The 20,529-nt window shown below is 39.1% G+C and overlaps 1 protein-coding gene across 4 annotated transcripts in view; it reads left to right on the top strand.

The window, feature by feature from the left end:
- Nucleotides 1-20,529, top strand: part of MOB2 (MOB kinase activator 2) — a 113,907-nt gene that overhangs the window by 47,821 nt on the left and 45,557 nt on the right. Inside the window, exon 1 of one of the 4 annotated variants that reach the window (XM_017811935.1) lies at nucleotides 1,777-1,796. The exons of 2 other annotated variants lie outside the window; for them this stretch is intronic. In XM_017811935.1, coding sequence (XP_017667424.1) covers nucleotides 1,792-1,796 — 5 coding nt within the window. In that variant the 5' untranslated portion in view covers nucleotides 1,777-1,791. Of the gene's footprint in view, nucleotides 1-1,776; nucleotides 1,797-10,644; nucleotides 10,937-20,529 lie in introns of those variants that run through there. One more of the 4 variants, XM_017811918.1, reaches the window with a different exon arrangement.

The following is a 20,529-nucleotide window of genomic DNA, read 5'->3' as shown; positions in this document are numbered from 1 at the left end:
TGTTGTAAATGCCATGATTTTAGGTTTCTGTGGGACACTTCTGCAGCAGTAACTTCAGGTATTTCTTGGATTCTGGCATATGTAATTGTAACATAGTGCAGTATAGCAACATGGATAGGGCAGATCTTTCTTTAGGTATGGGGAAAGAGCAGACGAGTGATTTAGTGTAATTTTTTTGGAGCCAGGCTCAAAAGAAAAAAATTTTAAAAACCTGTCTTCTTCAGAAGCTTGTTGAGTTTGTGGCAGTTTTTTTTACACCTTTCTGTCACCAAAAAAAAAAAAAAAGACCATTTAAATTGACTCTTTGTCTATAGAGAAGGACAAAACATAGCTTAAAGATTGACAAATAATTGTTTCTAATATGCTTAGTCAAAATTTACTACAGTCATTTTTCCTCTTAAAGCACTTGCTGTTGCACTTGGGTGGGGTTTGTCAAATTTGTCATAGAATTTTTGGAGAGCACGATGATGGAATTTCGTTAAAATTCCTGCAGGTGAAAGGTGGGATTTTATGTAAAGAAATTCATGCAAACACACACACATATTCAGTATAGCACATTACTGCTTTACGGTGACCCATAGTATGAACTACCTTTTGGTTGTCATGGAACCTCTGCAGTAACAAGGTTACTGCTCCCACAGAAGGGAACCAACTGGGTTTTGCGTGAGTGCACCAAAATGTGTGCAGTGGGAGTGAAAGCGAAGGAAAAGATGGCCTTGGCAGTAAGATTGATTCTGTGTGTGTGGACTTGAAATTATTTTGGTTAATAAAAATTGGTGACCTGTATTAGCAAGTGTTCAAGTGCTGCAATGATGTTCCTTAGGCTGGGTCAGGAGACTAAAATATCAACTGCTCTTTAGGGGATGGGGGAACTGGAAGGGCCAGAGACAGTAAAGGGGTGAGACAAAATCACTGGCACATAGTGTTTTGCAGGGGCTTGCATAGTCATTTATTTGGCATTTGTGTCTTCAGAGGTAGAGATAAGGCATCTCACTTGGTGATCCTAATTATTTGATGTGTATATTTTTATGGAAGTGTGGTGTATGAGTAAAAAAATGTTGGGGGGAAAAAAAGGAGAAATAAAATACAAACAACCTGCAACAAAGCTTTATAAGAACGGTTATGTCTGGTATAGGACCAACACTGACTTGTGCCCTGGTAATGCTTCATACAAAACTGAAGAGCCTCGGGTTTTTTACCACTTATGAAGAATGAAGCTTTTTGTCACTTAAACTTCAAATAGATATGTTTTTAAAGGTTAACAGCAGAAGGATTATAACATCCCTTTCTAGCTTCCACTGCTCTGAGTTGACCTTTGTTTTACTTTCTGTCAGTGTAGTGAGGGTTTTTTTGTTTCTAAACAAGCAAATAACCTATTATTATACTAGGATATGGAGAGTCTGATCATATATATCAATGGGCCATAATTATTAATTGAATTAGTTGTCAGAAGGAAATAATAGGAGCAAGTTTCTGAATGACGATCTTTCTCAGGTTCTAAAATAAGAAATGGGGTTAGTGTGCAAGTTGACTTGTAAGTGGTGTGTGGAGTTAAAGCATGATGAAGATTTTTGTTGGGATTTGGAGTATCTGGAAAAAAGATATGAGGGTGGCAGGTTGAAGTGAAAGGCAGGTCAAAGCTGGAGAAGCCATGCATGGTTAAGTTTGCTTTGTACTACTTTTTCATAGGCCCTTCCAGTTGTCAGATGAGCACCTGAAAAACTGAAGGTTGCTGTGCTGGTGCAGGAGCTTGATGTGAAAGCGAGTATGATATAAAGGTTAAATACAGTCATGGAGTGAGTATGGCTGCAAATTACCAATAAGGAGAAAGCTGGATGGGTAGGGGAAGAACTGCCAGCTCCGCTGGAGGCAGAAAGATTTCCAGTTACTAGGGTTTTCCTTCTGTCCTGCCCTGGAGCTGAACCCAGCAGTGTCTTTGCCTAGCTTGCTTGTCTAGGCTGGGCAAGTGCCATTGTAAAGGTGCCTGCGTGTATCCTTCTGAAACTGCACGTTTACAGTCCGTGTGTGCAGCAAGGCCCGCAGTCTGGAACTGACTGATGTGCTTTGAAACTTGACTTGCTTGACATTACGCGCCCAAAATCACTTTAATGGACATATTTTTGAATGTGTACCACGCAGTACATATCTAAAATCCAGAGGGGAAAACCCATGCTTATTTTATTACCCCGGTGATATCCCTTAGAAGTTGCTCTGACGATATACTTTTTAAAGCTTTGGTTATTGAACTAGAAACAGTTTTAGGACAACCTGTACTGTGTCTTGTGTTTTATTTGTTTGTTTTATTTTGCTTCTAGACAGGGTGGTTACAGGTGCTGATTATTCTTTATGCTTTTACTTTTAAATTACGTGACTGTGAACATCCAGCCAGGCATTTTTTTGCTAATTGGTCCTTTCTTTTTTGTTAAAGTAAAGAAATTAGTTTTACTCACAGTGCAAGTGGATGTTAACATTGCTTGGAAGATATGCTTACCCCATCTCTTTAAGCATCTGACAGAAGATGGTGTCCGAGGGACAAGGGCATAGTGTGAAAATGGCCCATTATGAGCTACTCAAGCTACTGGAGTTTAAACTCTTACTCATCAACACACTGTACTATTTGACCCTAAGCAATTTAATCCATTTTTGTCCCATTCCACTGTCTAAAACCGGAGAATATTCCACATTGCTGAGATGTAAATGGCTTGGCTAATGATGTGGTAATTGACCTTTGAAAATTGCATTCTAATTAGTGTAGTTTTTGCTTGAGTCCTGTTCACAGCATTGCAGACAAGACTGCTTTGATTACTGTAGCTTTGTGACTTTAAGCAAAATTACATGAACTTGCACTAAAAATCCAAGCACAATAAAAAAGTAAATAACAACAGCAACAATAACAAAACATTAGATAAATAGTAGATATTCCAGAACAACATGTAAGGAGAATTGCCCTTCTTAATTTGCTATACGGGCTTTCTTTTGCCTGTCTGTTGGGAATAAATATTATCTTAAGTTTTTAAAATTGAAACTGAATCACATCTTGATTATTCAGTTTTCAATCAAAAACTGTTTCTCATCTAACCTGGGTCTTCACAGCAAGTTTACTTGTTCTCCTTACATTGTCCTTCTTCTACATAATGGCACAGTAAAAGGATAAGAATTCCAGGGGCAGCTTGGAAATTCTGCTTTTAAGGTTGAATTAATGTTTTATTCTCAAAATAGGATTATTTGCTATGTTCTCCCAGATCATCTGTTGCTACTGAAGAAGAAGTACACTCTCATATCGCTGAAGGCATTTAGGATCAGTTTTCTAGGCTAAACACTTCGATTGCATAAGACTGCATACAGGGATGCAATACAATATATAAGTAAGGAGTTAGGATTTGCCTTGGATTGCAGGTTTTCCCATTGCATAAACTTGAGGGACTACTTCTCAGTGGAAGTCTGTAAAACCAGAAATGGGACCAAGCAGTAGCTGGACAAAGCTTGGATGAAATTTAGTGGCAGGTATACAATTTTTTTATTGTAGTTTTTTGACTTGAGAATGGTAGCATATAAAGTAAGAAGCCAGTCTTTGTCTACCATATTGCCTTGAGAGCTGAGCTCAGTGTTCAACAAAAATCGTTAGAGAAGGTATGTGTGTGCTCACAGATGAGAGAATGAAGGCCAGTTATTCAGGAGTGAAATGCAGCTTCTCTCATGTAAGTGTTTGGAAAGGCAGGAGGCCTAAGCAGTGAGGTTTGAATTGAGAGCTGAGGATTTCTGAATTATGTTATTCTTTCATTTGATTCTTGGCCTTTTATGAGTCACTTCATCCCATTAAACCCTAGACTTTGCATCATCTTAGATCCTGACTGTCCAAGTGCTTCCTGAAGTGTTATTGCTATTTTACACTTTGGGAAAAGAGATGCCGAAGTGGAAGACATAAGCTAGCTGATAGATGTAGCAGATCCTTCATTCCTGGCTTTAAACTGCTTTAAGAATCAGGGAGTATTTTATAAGTACTAGGGATCTGATATTGAAAGTCCAGTATTCTAGCATTGTTAGAGTTTTAATTCACATTTGCTGCTCTGCCTTAGAAAGTGAAAACAACCAGTGCAGATGGTGCCCTGTGTGTCTTATCCTCAGTAATGGGGAAAGACAGAAACAGCACACTGACTTTTTGATTCTGTTTCCAAGTAGTTTCCTTTTATCTGCTCCACTTTATAGCCATTTCCTCCTGGGTTTTTCCACTGTAATGACTGTAACAATCACCGACACAGGTTGCAGGGATTGAGGTTTTTTTTCCAAAGCGCTATTAAAATTTCCGAAAGTGCTATGTAAATGCTAGTTAATGTTCTGATATTCTCAAATGTTAGGTCCAGACTCTGACTGGGGTGAAGTATTCTTGCCATTCTTTGAAGGATGGATGACAAGGCTTATGTCTGGGATTTGTCTACAAAGACTTTTTGTTGAACATTTAGGATCTTGGAAAAATGTGAATAACAGCAACTGAAGTCAAATTTGGCAAGGGCTTTGCTAGGATCACCTTAAAAATCCTGTATTCAAATGATTTATGTTGCTGCCTTTGCCACTGTCATGCACAGTATTTTTCACTTTGCACTTCATTTCAGAGAAGCTGTTTCATTATGTGCATTAATTTAGAAGAAGAGAATAATCTGCCAAAATAATACTGTATTTATTTGTTTTAAGATAGTGAATTTGCTTCTTTCTGAAGGTAAGGCAAAAAGCATGTCTGATAAGTGACTACAAATGCAGGATGATAATTTGTATGAGCCTTTTAAAAGTATTTAAAGAATTTTCCTTTTCTTTGTTAAGGGTTCTTTATAACAAGTTTTACTTGTAGGATACCAGGTTTCTGTATTGCAATCGGGGTACTGTTTCATTATTAACAAAATCAATGTAGTTTTAAACTTTTTTGTAAGTTGAAAAATTGCTTGTAGCTTTTAGCACCTTAGGGTGAGACCACTTGGCTAAATTAAAAAAAAAAAAAAAGGAAAAGAGAAAAGAAGCCAGTTGTGCAGTAGAAAACTTAACTACTTTTTCGTTTTGTAGGCTTCAGGGATTTGTATGTGCCCAATAGTGTTTAATTTTAGCTGAAGTCTTTCTCAGAAATTTCTCTCCTGTTCTCCCTCTGTGGTACTTCCAGAGTTCTCCTGGGTTGTATCATTAGCTAAATTTTGCAGCAGAGACTTTTATACCGGCTGGGACTTGTTGGGTGGAGCATGTTGGTAATTCATACAGTTGTTTCCTGTTCTTGGGCTGAAGGGGCAGTGCCTGCTCTAAATTACCTGCTTGATACTCTTGCCAAGAACATCAATATTCTCTTACTATTTTTTTATGTTACTTTATGAGCCTTCCTTTGAGATGGAGAGAGTTTTGGGGCCTGATCTGAATAGGGATCTTCAAGCTCTACAGCTGTTTGCCACAGTTACATAAATACCTGCTGTCCACGTAGCTGGTCTTAGTGCCCATCTGTGGGAAGCAGGGCAGCTTTCACTTCCCACTGAAACGTTAATTTTGCCACAGTACTTTTGTTAACCCTGTGTAAGGACCTCTCTTTAACACCAAAATTAATTATTAATTTCTGTCTAGCTGCTTCTCTTTCTAAAACCTAAAAATCATTTAAAATAAGTCGAAAAGAATGCACTTGAGCACTGTGAGGTCCAATACTGAACTACATTACATTAAGTGTTTTGGACAGCCCTTCCAAAGAGGGATCTGTTCATTTGCTCCAAGCCTACCTCCAGGAAACTGCCCCAAGTAGGGGTTCACAGCAGGCAGAGTGCCAGAGGTCTCAGACAGTTTGGCACATGCTGAAAGCTTGGTCTTTCCTGTATTGAGCCATGGGCAGATGTCCATTCAGAATGATTAGGCAAAATTTATATAAAAGCCTTGTAAAATAGTGTGTGTATTTTTTTCCTTTCTTTTTTTTTCCCTCCTCCCCTATCCTCTTACTTGAGAAGTTTTATGTGGGTGTGTATTTTTTCTAAATTTATAAACCCTGGCTTTTGCCCTGGTCCGGTAGAAACTGCTCACCCACCCTTTTCCGTTTCCAGGCGGATTGCTGTTCTGTTATTTCAGTTCTGTAACTTTCTCCAACACTGTCCTGTTTTGCTTATTATAAAGTGCTTGCAATAACCCTTTCAGTGCCGCTGTCATCTTTGCCTTAAATCAGGACTGGTTGATGTATTCATTATTTAAAAAAAAAAGCAAAACAATCTTCTAAAAAGCAAATTAAAGACTTCTCCCCCGTTAAGGCTTTCTGTTTGAATGTAGGAAATGTGTTATGGCTTTCTTTTGTATATTGACCATTGTGTCCCCACACAGGGTTTTTTCTTTATTTTCGATACTAAGCCAAAAGCCTCACTGAAATGGGATTTCTTTACAGCTCTGGCAGAGAAATCCCTTCAGCTCTGAGCTGAGGCAGCACTGTCTTCATGTGCCAAATGAATTAGCAGAATTTGGGGAAAACATTTACATCCAGCTATGTCTTAGANTTTTCCTGTTCTCCTTCACCTCTTTTGCTTCTTCATTCCTTATAGAGCAACAATTGATATTGACCTGTAAGGTCTTTGTTCCTCTAATTATCAGTGTTTAAGCCTGGAGTAGCTAAGTAGTTAGGTAGAAGTGAACCTGACTGACCCACTGTTTGGGGCAGACCAGGAAAGTAGCCTCAAATTTGTTTCTTGTAACAACTCAGTCTTTCATTGATTATCTTGGGGATTAACTTGGCCAGCCCATAAGGACAAGTTATGATGCAAGACAGTAGAAAACAAGGTTAAGCCTTAGGTTAGTGGGTATTTTCCAAAAGAAAGAGTGAATTGTTCTCTTCGGTAGTCAAATAGACAAACTCAAGTAGATTTTTCAAAAACATTGGAGGGAATGGGTCAAGGATACATGTATAAAATAACACTAAATGCTGTAGAAGTAACTTTTTAACACTTGTGAAAACCCTGGCTCTGGAAAATAGGGTACATATGGGCACTCTGTCTCCTCTCTTTCCTGGCCAGATGTGGAGAACTGAAGTTGCTAGTGAGTGTTTCTTTTTAGATGTAGAAAGATGTTTCATTCATATGCAAAGCTCCTCCTGGATGAATAATTAGGCTGTGAGTGTACTGTAAGTCTTTCCAAGTAGTAGAGGACTGGCTATTCTCTTCTGTACCCAGCTTTTTACTTAAAATGTAAGTTTCCTTATTAAAAGGGATTTTTTAAATAGTAATTGAAATAGATCTTTTAATGCTGTTTTCAAAGCATAGAGTATCTGAGAGATGGTTGAAAATGGTAAATCATCCATACTAATTTCTGTTATCTAAAGAACTGCTCTTTGAGCTAACGTCCAGAATAACTGGGCCAAATGGTCCTGTTGAAATTTCCTTTGGAAGCAGAGCAGTAATTGGATGAATGTTTAGCCTGGGAACAAATAATCCATGCTGAAGTTTATGGATTCTGCTTGGGAAAGGGAATAAAAGAGAAGTGGACTGTAAGAATGCTTTATTTGTCAGAAGGGATCTTAAGGAGACATAAAGATGTTTTTCCTCCTCCCATGTGTCTTTACCACAGTGAGGATGATTCAGCTTGTGTGTGCTCTCTGGAATGCCTACGTGTAGGGAGAGAGGGGAGAAAAGAATTTCTTTAGGTGCAGCTGACTGAAAATACTGTAGGAGATAATGTGTATAGCACATTGCCTCACTGTAGAGTTGCCTGCTTCAGCGAGTTTATCATCTTTATTTTCATGTTGACTAAAAGTAAGGGGCTTTTTATCTTTGTTAACAAAACACGTTTCTCCAGAAGATCTCTCTGAAGCAGGAATTCATTGTTTCTGAAGCAGTTGTGTTGGCAAGTAGGCTTTAGCTGTGTTTCTGTGGTAAGTTCTTTTGTCCATGATAGCATTTTGGGATCCCAGCATCAATGTGGCTGACTCTGGCTCTGATTGGACAGTTTATATTTAGTTGCTGGTTTCCTATAATAGTTTTCAGATGGAGATGTTAAAGAACACATACCCTTGTGCTGCTGTAATCCTAAAAGAGCATGGGGGAGTGAAAAAGAAAAAAAAGCATCGATGTCTTTCTACAGAAGTAGTGTTTGGAAAAAACCAGTAGCTGCTTACAGCTGCAGAATGCTGAAATTAATTTTTAAAAAATTAGGTAGCCATCAAAGCCAAAGAGCTCAGAAAATCCATGGGAACATCACTTAAATTTCGTAGCCAGAAAGGAGCTTTAAAAAGCTGTGGGAAGGGCTTCTTTTTTAAAAATTACAAAAATTGTGATTCTCTAGTTTAGAATAGTAGTCAATTGATATTTACTAACAGCCATCAAACAGCACCTCATGACAGCTCCTGTGTCCCATATTGCTGGTGTGTTTCCAATGCAAATTAGTAGATGCTCAAAAAAAGCCATGTCACATATGATTCAATTATACTCTCAGAGGCATCTTTTATTTCAAGTAAAACTAAAAACATACCAGATTTACTCTGAGCCTGGGTTTAAGATGACCTCTCCAGAAATCTTGGCCTCTGAGAAGAAAACTGAGTTCAAGTTTTCATTTGAGATGGGTTTGCAGAGCATTTAGAAATTATCTTTACCTAACATTTTTTATTTATTAGCTTATTTTTTATTCCCTAAATTACTAACCAAATAAATCATCCTAGTTTTCTTTGATGAGCTTCCAGGAATGTGTCTCCTCTTTATCCAGTGCTTGTAGGTAGCTGCCTGCAGGGACCTAACTTCTAGCTCTTCTATGGCCATAATGAATCTTTACCAGCTCCTGAGGGACAGCAGGGCCTGACCATAGCACCTGGAAGAATTAGGCCCTGGTGCCAGCCAGTACATAGGTAGATCTTTGTAAAGTTGATGGTTGAGAAGAACACGAGGTATGATTCTTTCCCATGATGTATATGATAAAACCAGAGCGATGCTACCACTGTCCTTGTAATGGATTGAAGCTATGTGGAGTCTTGGCCAGTATAACTTATCCTGAGGAGGAAATTCTAAAGCGTGCTGTAGCCTGGTGACTTGAGCTAGTTTGTCTCATGTGGTTGTATGGTGCAATTTTCATTTTTTTCTGCCAGCTAGTACTGGGAGCAAATCATAGAAAGGTAGGGGTGAGAGACACCTAGTTGGTCTCCAGATCCTGGAGCAAGATCATCTCAAGGGCCTACAGTAATAGGGACTCTGGAGTCTCTTCCTGTACTTAAGAACCAAACACGCGCCCCTCCGCAAACAAAATAATACTAACCTGGTTTGATTCTTGTTTAATTTAAGTCCCTTTGTGATGGACAAAGCAGGAAGAATATTTTGTTTCCTTTCTCTTTACAGCAGTGCTCTAAATTCTTGGAGGTGTTATCTTGTTTTCTTCCCTCAGTTTTTGCATCTGTGAGATGAAAAATATTCTTGGTGCTCTCTGGGCTCCAGCTAATTCTACATCTGTCTTCAACTAGGGTGCCACGGATTGGGCATGGTGCTTCAGATGAGGCCTGATAGATGCTGAGAATTGCTCTGTCTTGTAGATGCAGCATATTTCTACAGCTCAGTCTCACTGCCTTTTATCAACAGTATGATGTTGATTTCTTCAGCCTGTAATTCATTGTAACTTTTTCCTTTCAACATTTATGATCTATTCAGTCCCTATATAGGTATGCTTGATTACACCTAAATGTATAATCTGGGGCACCTGGAAAGAAATTAAACAATTCTCCCATTTTTTAGGCTGTTTTTCTATAACTGTTAAATTATTTCCATAACTGTTAAAATGAAAATTCAGCTTGACAAACATATAGTCTTTAGACATTTTAGCCATTCAAATGAGAATAATGTACTCAGACCAGAGTTCTGTGGGACCCTACCAATTGCTTCTGTCTTTTTAGGTAGTGAATATTTAATCTTTATATTTGTCTAGTGTGCAGTTTTCCCATTATCCTAAAGTAGTTTCACCTAGGCCACAAGTGACAGTCATTTCAACATCCATTGATAAAAACGCTTTTCATGTGATTTATTACTCAAGTCAGTGTCGATTTGCTCACAGACAGTAAATGATCAACAGTTATCTGGAGTAATTTTTGCTTTGTGTGGTAGATTCACCCCTCTAGTCCAGACATTAAGCTGTGCAGCTGTTTGGTTCACAGCTATCAGGGAACGGGAGGGTGAACAGAAAAGGGAGGAAAACAGTCTTCTCGGAGGCAGTCCAATCCTGTGATTTATGCAGGGCAGCCTGCCCAGGACTGGACTGCTAGAGGATATTTTTCTCTGCAGCATTCAAGCGTGACTTGTTTGCCTGTTTTTAACCTACTACAAGGAAAATAAACCTTTTAACCACTAATTGTGTGTCCCTTTCCACATGTGTAATTTTTAACTTGATATTGGGGGGAGGAAAAAAAACCCCAAAACAGTCTAAGTATTTGTTATTTAGGGCTTCTTGTTTAGTTGCCTTGTGCTGAGGGTAGTGCTAAATACTTAAGTGATAGTCGCAGCAGGGCTGGTGAGAAGGAGGGAATAGATCTGAAGCTGCTTTCAGGCTATTTAGAAGAGCAGCTCACCGATAAAGTACAGCTTTCTACAAGATTTATTCTTGCACGTGCAGGGAGAAGTTCAGGTATTTTATAAAACCTCCTCTGTGAGTTTTTGCTGCTTTCCCTTAGTGGGCTCCAAGATTTTGTCAAAGGTTCGTTGGGGAGATATTACACCTCCAGACTCTTGTTTGGCTGCAGGCAGTTTCCTCTGGGCTTCCTGCTAAGTGACTTTGGTGGCGGTTTCACATTGTTCCTCACTGATGACTCAGGGAAACAGGAAAGAGATCCCCTGGTGAACAAAAAGCGCAACCACCAAACAGGTGCCTGTATTCTGGGGTGGCAGAGGACAAACCACCTCATTCTGGACTTTTTCCTAAGATTCTTATCAGCAAGTATGAGACTCAAGAGGAATGGTTCATACACGCTGAATGGGTAAGAAAGAGCCTGCATCCTCTTTTGAATCTTCATCATTAAAACCACGTGAAAACGGAAGCCTTTATTTTTCCTTTCTAGTAACGGGGTACATGAAATAATGGCCATGTCTTTTGTCTCAAAAACAACAGAGGATCACAGTGTATGAAATACGCAGCTTATTTAGCTTGTTTTCTTCTGCATTTTGCTGGATTTGCTTTTATAGTATGTGCGTTTGGTGGGGGCCGGTTAGAGTTGTCTGTATGTTAAAATGAGGTGAATCTACTCAGTAAAATCTTGAAACATTAGGAACTGTGTAATTCCCAAAGAGGTGCCTGTGGTAATGATTTTAAACATTTGCCAGCTTTTGGTACAAACAAGAGCTAAACTCATTTAATGTGATGCTCCCCGACATGGAATACAATTTACTGTAAATTTAGTCAGTATGAAAAATCAGCTTAAGTAGTTTCAGGTAGTAAAAACTAGTCCAAGTTACTTTACTAGCTTTGTGGTTTTAAAAATATTGATTTTCTTTCTCTCTGCTGTTGAATCTTCTCTGCAACAGAGAATATATATATTAGTGGAAAGAAGATAACTACCTAGATATTCCTTGTTTAAGGAATCTTGTTGTAATAATTGAAAATAGAAAATTTTCAGGTGAAGTTTTTTTTTTTAATAATTGTATTTGATTTTTACTAAAGCAGATTCTTGTGTGTTTTCATACGATGTAAGTTTTATTTCTTAGCACAGCATACCTGATCTGAAGAGGATTTGTGCTTTCACAGCTCAGTGCTAACTGTTTATTTGAGCTTGGCTGGTAACTTGACAACTGAAGACAGTTGTTAGTCTTGGAGTGTCCCTTTACTTTGGTGCTGCTTTTAACCTTCTGTAATGAGTAAGGACTGTGCTAAGTGCCTCATGGGGCAGTTGCCTTTAGTGCTCTGTTCCTGAAAAGCCCGGGTGTATTTCAGATTATAGCTGCAGACTCACCCCCCAGTGCCTAGGTGCTTTAACTGTGCCATGGACCATGGGTTTGACTGGCAATCTCTGCACAGGAGAGGCAGAGAGCAGTGCAAGGGGATCAGGTTGGGAATACTTTGGCAGTGTTGTTCGGCTGGACTGTGCTGGTCTGCACAATGCTGCTTAGAAGGGTCCTTTGCTTTGCCAACACATGTTTAAAAATGATTTTTTTTTTAAAATCTAAAATTTTATTTGGATTAGGTTTTCTTAATGTCAGAGTAGACAGGTGCTAACATCTTCCTGCTTTTTTTTTAATAACTGCAATGAAAATTCCACTAGCTGACTGGATACAAGATCAAACATAATGGGAAGTTACTATCTTAGAGTATCTGATTTTAAGCTTTGATATGAATTTGTCCCTCAATGGGATTGAGTTTGTAGTAGATAGAGGCTAAGAATATATTATCATTAACTTGGCTTTTTTTGCAGAGGTTTTTGACCCTTTGAGAGATTATATTAGAGAGTTAATTAAGAAATGGTGCTGAAAAGCAAAAGGTAATGGATATTGCTTGTGTTAAAGGAATTTAGATTTTAGTTACAAGAAGCACAATCTTTAATTGATTTGAGGTTTATTAAAAATGAACGGATGGTATAGAACTTCAGGGAAATACATTGTACAAGATCACCCTGTACATCTGTTCTGCCTTGTTCTAACTTGCAAGATGCTGCATAATCATTTTAAAGAATTTCACTTGTTGTGGCCCTGTGCATACCTGGCATTACATTTTACAGCAAGCATTTAACTGGAAGTGTTGTATTACAGTGAGTAAAACCAGTGGCACCCAAATGCTTGCATGAAAAAGGAGCTTCAGCTGTGAGTTTGTGGGAGACTCAAATATTATCTGATTCTAACATGCTGATGTGCTTTGCTTTATTAAACAACAGATGCTGAGGAGTGAATTTATCTAATTAAAGAAATTCCTTTTATGTTTATCTCTTGCCTAGATGGTTTAATAATGCAAGGTAATGGAAAAAGAGCTTCAAGTATGTTTTCCTGTTTAGCCTAAACTTCTGCCATGTCAGCAGAAAGGCTTGTTTTGATCTTTAGGGGTTTTTGTTTGGGACATAGTGTTCCACTTGCCAGGTGGAGCAGCAGCCTGTTGTGTAGGTCACTTGAGGAGAGGGGAGCTCATTGGGGTGGAATGTTGTAGGGCAAATACTGCATCAGGTACTTGCATATGGAGGGGACATAGCATGGGATTCCTCCTTACAGTGTAGTGCATGAAAGCTTTGAGCTTCTCTGATGTAAAATAACAAAAAAAACCCCAAACAAACCCACACAAAAACAATGAAGAAAAACAGCAGAACTCTAGGGTGCAGGCTTTATGTGAAGCCCCTTACATCTTTATACAAAAGATGCTCACTTTTCAATAGTTCTGTCTTTGACACCTTGCAGTACTCCCCAAAACTTCAGATCCAATTTTCAGGAAAATCTTGATTCTTCCTTTTGGTTTTGCTTGTAAAGACAGCACTGTAGCAAAAGTCATCACAATAATTAGTTTTTTCTCTGTGTATGTTTTGGTCAGGCCCTAATTGCACTTTTAAACTCATGAAGGAGGAGGAAGACTACAAAGGGAGCTAAGATGCTTGAAAGTAGTTTCAAAACTAATACCAGCAAAAAGCTCCCCCCGCCTTGCCTTTCTGCTGTTCCATCGCACCTCAGTTGACACTCACATAAGAACTGAACAAACATAAACTGGAAACACAACTAAAATCCAGAGTTTCACTTAGAAACAGTGATTTATGGCTATTCTTTGAGCAGGTCACACTGGACATGGGCATGTTCACTCTTGCTTTTTGAAGTGGGTATTGGTTACACATGTCTGTGGAGACAGAGGGATATGGTGCTGAGATTCGTCAGAGGACACTGAGTTAGAAGAAGCACCTTATCTTCCTGAGACAAGGAGCAGAAATCTTACCTGCCAGCATCTCTTTGACGGTGTCGTTAAGTCAGCTTTGCTGTTGTGTGCTAACCTGCAGTGTGCTGATTATATTTCTTTGCATTGCAAAGTTTCTTTTTATAAACGATTTCTTTTGAAGATCATCCTAGCTTGGGAGATATTCCTTTATTTGCATGGTGCTGTGTTGTGACACAGTGGCAGTGAAAAATGGACTGGCACTGTAATCATTTCAGCATAATTTTTTTCTCTTTGCAGTTGCTGTTTTTTCTTTCCTTTTGTCCATTTACCATTTGGAATTAGTGATAGTAGAAGTCTTTGCATGCTGGTAGGGTGCCAAATAACAAATATTGTTTATTACACATCTATTTCCTCTTTTTCTCCTAATGACTTAAGTTTAAGGAAGGGTGTAAATCCAAGCATGCATTTCACAAGATATGACCTCAATGCACCCGAAACAAATATGCAGCTTGAGCTTCGGTGATGTGATCTAAGCTTCCTGTGCCTTTCGGAATCATAATGTATGGGCCTATGCATTCCTAAAACCTTTGTAGTGATGCAGACAGAACCATGCCCTTCTGGTGTACCTTCACAATGGCCATGCCCTCTGCAGGAAAGCTTTGCTGCAGTGGTAAGTAGGTTATGAATTGTAGAAGTGAAGACCTCCACTGGACAGCTGGGAACTTGCTGACCTTCCTTCAAATATCGTAGAATATACTGACAGTGTACTAGGTAAAATTGCACCTAAATTGGGCTTTCCAAAGGCCCTAGTCAGAGAAACACGTGATTCTCTTCTGCTTGTCATGGCAATTTTGACAAGGCCATGCAACCTACACTTGATCTGCAATGTTTTCCAAACCAGTGCAGGTTAAAAACTTGACAGCTGTCTGAAGACAGCTGTTTAAGCAATAATCTCTGCAACTCCTGCATAGTGGCTATCCCAAACCCCCATGGTGATGGAACAAATATGTAACACAAACTACAATGTTTAAGTGTTAATTAAAGAATTTTTATCTTCTCATCATGGCCCTACTTGACTGCACTGCTGAACAATTGCTGTGTGGCATGTTTTCCTGGGACATTTGTAAGTGCCAGAGGAATGTAGCTAGATTGTGCATTCAGAAATCTGGCAGGGGTGAAAGCTTTCAAAATGCAGTGTTTGCAGCTCAGCATCTCAGTGCCTGTGCTGCTGAGGAGCACTTGCTCAATTTTCTTGAAAAGTTTGTGTTTAACTTGTGACATTGGTGTTTCACCTTAGAGTTGGAATAGTTTGACATTTCCCTTCTGCTCAGTGGAGCCCTGGGCCCTTCTGCAAATGCTCTTTGAGTTCTGCTGCATTAATCTTGGTTCTGTGTGTACATGAAGGTGATTATATATAATCACAGTCAGAACTAACTCACGCCTTGAAACAAATTCAAGTTGGACAGGGACAAAATACTTAGGAATATCTTAATGATTAATGGATGCTCAACTGACTGACAAAATATTGTTGGCCCCAAGATGTTTCCTCTTCTCCAAGCCACTGCTTTAAACTAATGACTTTTGATTTTGAGCCAAGCACTGAAATTGAAAAAGAATTTATTTTTCTTGTGTGCTTCCGTCTTGTGCTGACGCAAAGCAAGCCGAGGAGAAAAAGTAGTATCTTATGTTTGTTTTGCCCAAAAAAGTAGAAATAGGAAAGAGCATAGTAAGTCTGCTTCAGAAGGCTTTTTTATTAAGTCTCATTGCAACTGCAGGAAAAATAGCTTTGAAGGATGTGACAAACGGTTCATGAAAGCCTGTTGAAACAGCTCATCTGGCAGACAGAGGTAGTATGAGCACCCAAATATCTTATCTGAGGAGAAGCAGCTGTTTGAACTGCTTTACAGTCCTCCCAAATTACCATACTTTCTGTCATGAAAAAAGGGGAAATCTAAGGGTAGCAATACAGACAGTTATCCTTGGAAAGCACAGCGCAGATTTATCAGATTAGGGCCAAAAATGTAGATTATCCACTTCAGTTTTTGTTGGACTGGGGATCCAGTTTTGGAGAGTCATCTTTAGATGCTTTATGGTATCAGAAAATGTAAGCTAAGATGCAAAATACCAGCACTGCTGGCTGACCTCTGCCTCACTGGAGGTATCTTAGTACTTTCTTGTCAGCTGTAGCCAGTCCTTTGCTCATTTGTAACTTAGTTACAGGTTCACTCTTCCACTTCCTGAAGCTGACAGTGATTTTCATTCATGTACTTCAGTTACAAAGTGAGGTGGCTTCTCACATGTCATTAAAATGGCCTTATTTTGTTCTTTTTTGGAGGAGGAGGGTTACTGCAGTGTATGCAGGGATGATGTTTCAGTAGTGTTTGGATGAAGACTGAGATCTGAAGCTGCTCTAACTGCTGGATGTGTACAGAGGGAGAACAGTGCCCAAGGACAAGCAAAATGTGGCAAATGCTCTCATTCTATACACAGCAGAAATTTCCTTTATAAGCTACTTTCTCCAGGTCTCTCACTCCACTCCCCTGCATCCCGTATTTACCATCCAATTACTGCACAGTGACATGGCCAAATGGTTGGGACAGGATTTCAGTCCAGCACCATTTCCCACACGCAGAAAGGGCTACTGGCTGTTTCTGACCACTGCTGCTCCTCTCTGCTGTGGATGTTCTTTACTGCAGGTTCTGGCTGCTGTACTCTTCCCTGTGCTCTGCCTGAAAAGACTCCACTTACTTTACTGTCGGCTCTCCTGTAGGAACTATGGAGAGATGTATGGACCCATCAGAAGTTGGAGGAGAGTGACAATGAACACAAGGCTCTATCTCCACCTTCAGGAATGTTGTTTCTTTTATAGTGAGTTGCGGGTATTGGTTCTTTTTAAACTGTTTAAAGTATTCAGGCTGAGGAAGTTGGGTCTGTTTAGCCTGGAGAAGAAAAGGTTGTGTGGAGACTTCATAGCAAACTTCCAGTATCTGAAGGGAGCCTACAGGGAAACTGGAAAGGGACTCTTCATCAGGAACTGTAGTGATAGGAAAAGGAGTAATAGGTTCAAACTGAAAGAGGGAAATTTAGGTTAGATATTAGGAAGAAATTTAAGTTAGATATTAGGAAGAAATTCTGTACTGTAAGGCACTGGAACAGGTTGCACAGAGAAGTTGTGGATGACCCATCCCTGGAAGTGTTCACGGTCAGGTTGGATGGAGCTCTGAGTAACCTGGTCTAGTGAAAGGTGTCCCAGCCCATGGCAGGGGGGTGGAACTAGGTGATCTTTAAGGCCCCTTCCAAGCCAAACCATTCTATGATTCTCTTGCCCTTTATATTCAGCGTAGCTGTTCACATAGCATTTTTCCTACAACACAAGATTTATGATCTCACATGTGTTTTCTTTGAAACTTTTTTTGCATGTGTGAGCATTCAAAAGTACTTTAGACATTTTTATATTCATTAACAATGTATGTGTAAAGGCTTAAACTGTAAACCTTATATGGGGAAAGTATTATAAATGTAATGCTTCTAAATAGAAGATTTCATTAGAACTTGCACTGTGAGTCATCGTTGTTATATTAATAGAGCTATTCCCAAATATGGATTTGGAACTGGACCTTCTTCATGGTGAATGCTGCAGATGACTTACAGAAAATAAGTATTCACATTAAATATCAAATTTTTTGGGGGGGTAACGTCTTGGTCAACCAGTTACACATATCAGTGGAGCACATAGTATAGAATAATTTTGTAATGTAATTCTGAAACTGCAGTAGTTTATGTCAGATGATATTTTAGTCAGAAAAGTCTTTTTTTTCTTTTTTTTTAATGTGAAAAAGTAATTAAGAAGTAAGACTCAGGCTGTGACACAGAATTATGCGCATTTTAATACATACTCTTAAAACTGGCCTGATCAGTTAGTCTCCCACCCTTTGGAAATACTTAAATCAAAGAACAACCTATAAGACTATATCTTCACAGATATTTTATTAGTCTCTACCAGAAGCAGAGATTTAATTCAGAACTCCAGGCTGTGCTGTTGCAGGTCTTGTGTGTGCGTATTCTTCTCTCCCTCTTTTTTTTTTTTTCTAATCTTTTTTTCTTCCCACCATAGCCTATATCCTTACTTACTGGAAATGTCTCACCTCTTGATATAAAACAATGTTGTGACACAAATTCGAGAAAACTGTCATCCTTGCTCTTACACAGAACCTTGGGTGGTGATAAGTGCTCATATTAAGATTTGACTATTACAAAGATGTTGTTTCATGAACGATCTGGGGCCAGAAAAGGGAACAACAAAACATTTCAGAGGTTTAACTGTTTTGGAGGGGTTTTTTGGCACCTTTTCTGCCAACTCCCTCCTTCCCTCTCTCTCCCTCCCTCCCTCCTAGTAGATTGCTTTGTGGAGTGGGTAGTGTGGTCAGAGCTTATAATGAAGGTTGTATATGCACACAGGGTGAGACGTGCCCACTCAAAGTAGCCATATAATTTATTTGTTTTACAACTGAACTATTAACAGGCCAATTTATAGCTCATTAATCATAACTAGGGGGCAGTAAATTAACTGTCAACTTTTACACTAGTTACTCAGTAGCTTGATATGCAATGGACAGTTTATTTCTGCTTCTTCCCCCTAAGATGTTCTGAGGACTAGAGCTTTTTAATGGGTTCTTACTGTGAAAGCATACTGAATAAATGCATTAAACATAGCCATTTAAATAGCATTTTTTCAGTGAAAGTAGGCTTTCCACTGAAATAAAATGGGAGCATGTTTTTTTCCCGTGCCCACTGTCAAACTATACCTACAATAATGATGTAAATTGAAGTTTCCTTCCTCACAGCTGTCTTGAGAGAACTCTATGGTCCACTCTAAAGCTAAGAAAGGAAAAAGCAAGACCTGTTAACGATTTTGAAAAATCTCTAATTCCCAAATCTCTGTCCTGCCAACAATGCAGCATAAACTGTCACTTTATTTAGTGCTACTGGCTTAGCTAGAAGAAAATGTGAGTTCTTCAATTTACTCTGTGTGGGAGAGAACAGCACTGATGCCCATGGATGTTAAAGATGAGGAAGCATCATGTGTTGGCAGGGAAGATGCTCATGCTGAACGTGAGGTAGCTGGTGGCACCACGCTGACTCTGCGTGCCTGGTTTATTGGCTTGGGAGCTTTATTCCATGGCAGTCATGCAGCTACATTACTCAAAGGTGTTCAACGTACTACTTTTGAAGACAAGTCTTTGCTTTCCCAGTCAGTTTTAATTATGGGTGTATTCTAGGTACGGTAACAAGGCAGTTTTCTGAGGGGAATTTAATCATTTTTTCATTATAATTTGATTTCATGGTGCTTGTTTAGAGCATTTTTGTAATGAGTGATTGCTCACAGAACACTCTGAAGAGCAATTACATTGACTACATATTTAAATATTTTTATGGCGTTAAATGCCTTTTTTTAAATATGCTTAAGACACTGCACTTAAGATTATTAAAAAATCTTTTTTTTCCCAAACTCTAAAAGACTGTTCAGTATGACCTTGACAAGCACAAGCTAAGGTTGCTATGCAGGAACTGAAAGCAATCAGATTTTTTGCAGGTTCATTTCATTTTTTCACTAAAAAAATTCATTTCACAGTGTTTGGAATATGACTTTTGAAGAGAGATTGCTCCCCATCCAGATTAGCGCTCTAATACAAAGCAGTCTGGATGTTAGGTGCTTTCTGTGAAGGTGGATAACATATCAAACTTCATGTGTGATGCAATCAAGCTATTTTAGGATTTATTTTTTTTTGGGGTAGCTCATAACAAGTAGTGTCAAAACAGCATCTCAGGATTCTTTTCAGTGAAGAACCTTCCTGCTGTTCATGCTAATTCTCTTCGTGTTACTAGTTTTTAGTACGTGCTCCTGGAATATGTACGATCAACAGTATCTGTCCTTTCACACATACAAGTTAGTTATCAAGTGGCTGACCTTCCTAGAAAGCCCACATACGTTTCTCTCCTAATGAATTTTTTTTTCCCCCTGAGGTAAAGACAATAATGGTACTAGCTTTTGGTTTCTGAAGTGGAGGTGTAGAACTTTTCCTGTGCTCTGGGGAGCTATATTCTGCACTTGAAACAGTATAGTCTCATTTATAAAACATGGATAAAAATGTCTAGCCACTTTATAAGGCGCTTAAGAATGGATTGACTTGTACAGATATTGAAAAAGACCTATTTATTTGCACTAGTTACATTTATGTAAAGGTAAATAAAGTCTGTGCAAGGGTCTAGCCACCTGAAAACTCAGGTAAAAATAACTGATTTTTACATTTATGAGTAAGTCTGCATGAAATATAAATACGTTTGAAAACAGCAGCATCAGGGTGAGTAAACATTAGTAAGCCCAGCCATCCTGTCGCTTACCTTAGAATAATTACTGGTCTGCATTTGAAGAACAAATCTTAATGTTGCCAAACTCCACCTTTTTCCTGCCCAGTCTGTATGTGGGAGAGTCTTTATAAGAATCTGTTTCCTGTTTCCCAGACAAGGGAGGGGAAAAATGTGTTTTCTCCTTGTTCTGAAAAACAAAAGACAGGCAGTGACTGTGTGCCCGCACCAGCTGCCAGCCGGAGCGAGAGCCTGTGGAGAGCTCCAGCCTCCAGTGAGGTCCTCGGCCCAGCCCTGGTGAAACCTGGTGAAACGGCCTCGTGTTGCACAGCTGGGCCCATTGGGATTTACCTGCAGAGCTGTGTCAGA

The sequence above is a fragment of the Lepidothrix coronata genome, unplaced genomic scaffold (assembly GCF_001604755.1).
Source record: "Lepidothrix coronata isolate B3197 unplaced genomic scaffold, Lepidothrix_coronata-1.0 Scaffold1, whole genome shotgun sequence".
Lineage (NCBI taxonomy): Eukaryota > Metazoa > Chordata > Aves > Passeriformes > Pipridae > Lepidothrix > Lepidothrix coronata.
This window is presented reverse-complemented; position numbering and strand designations above follow the sequence as displayed.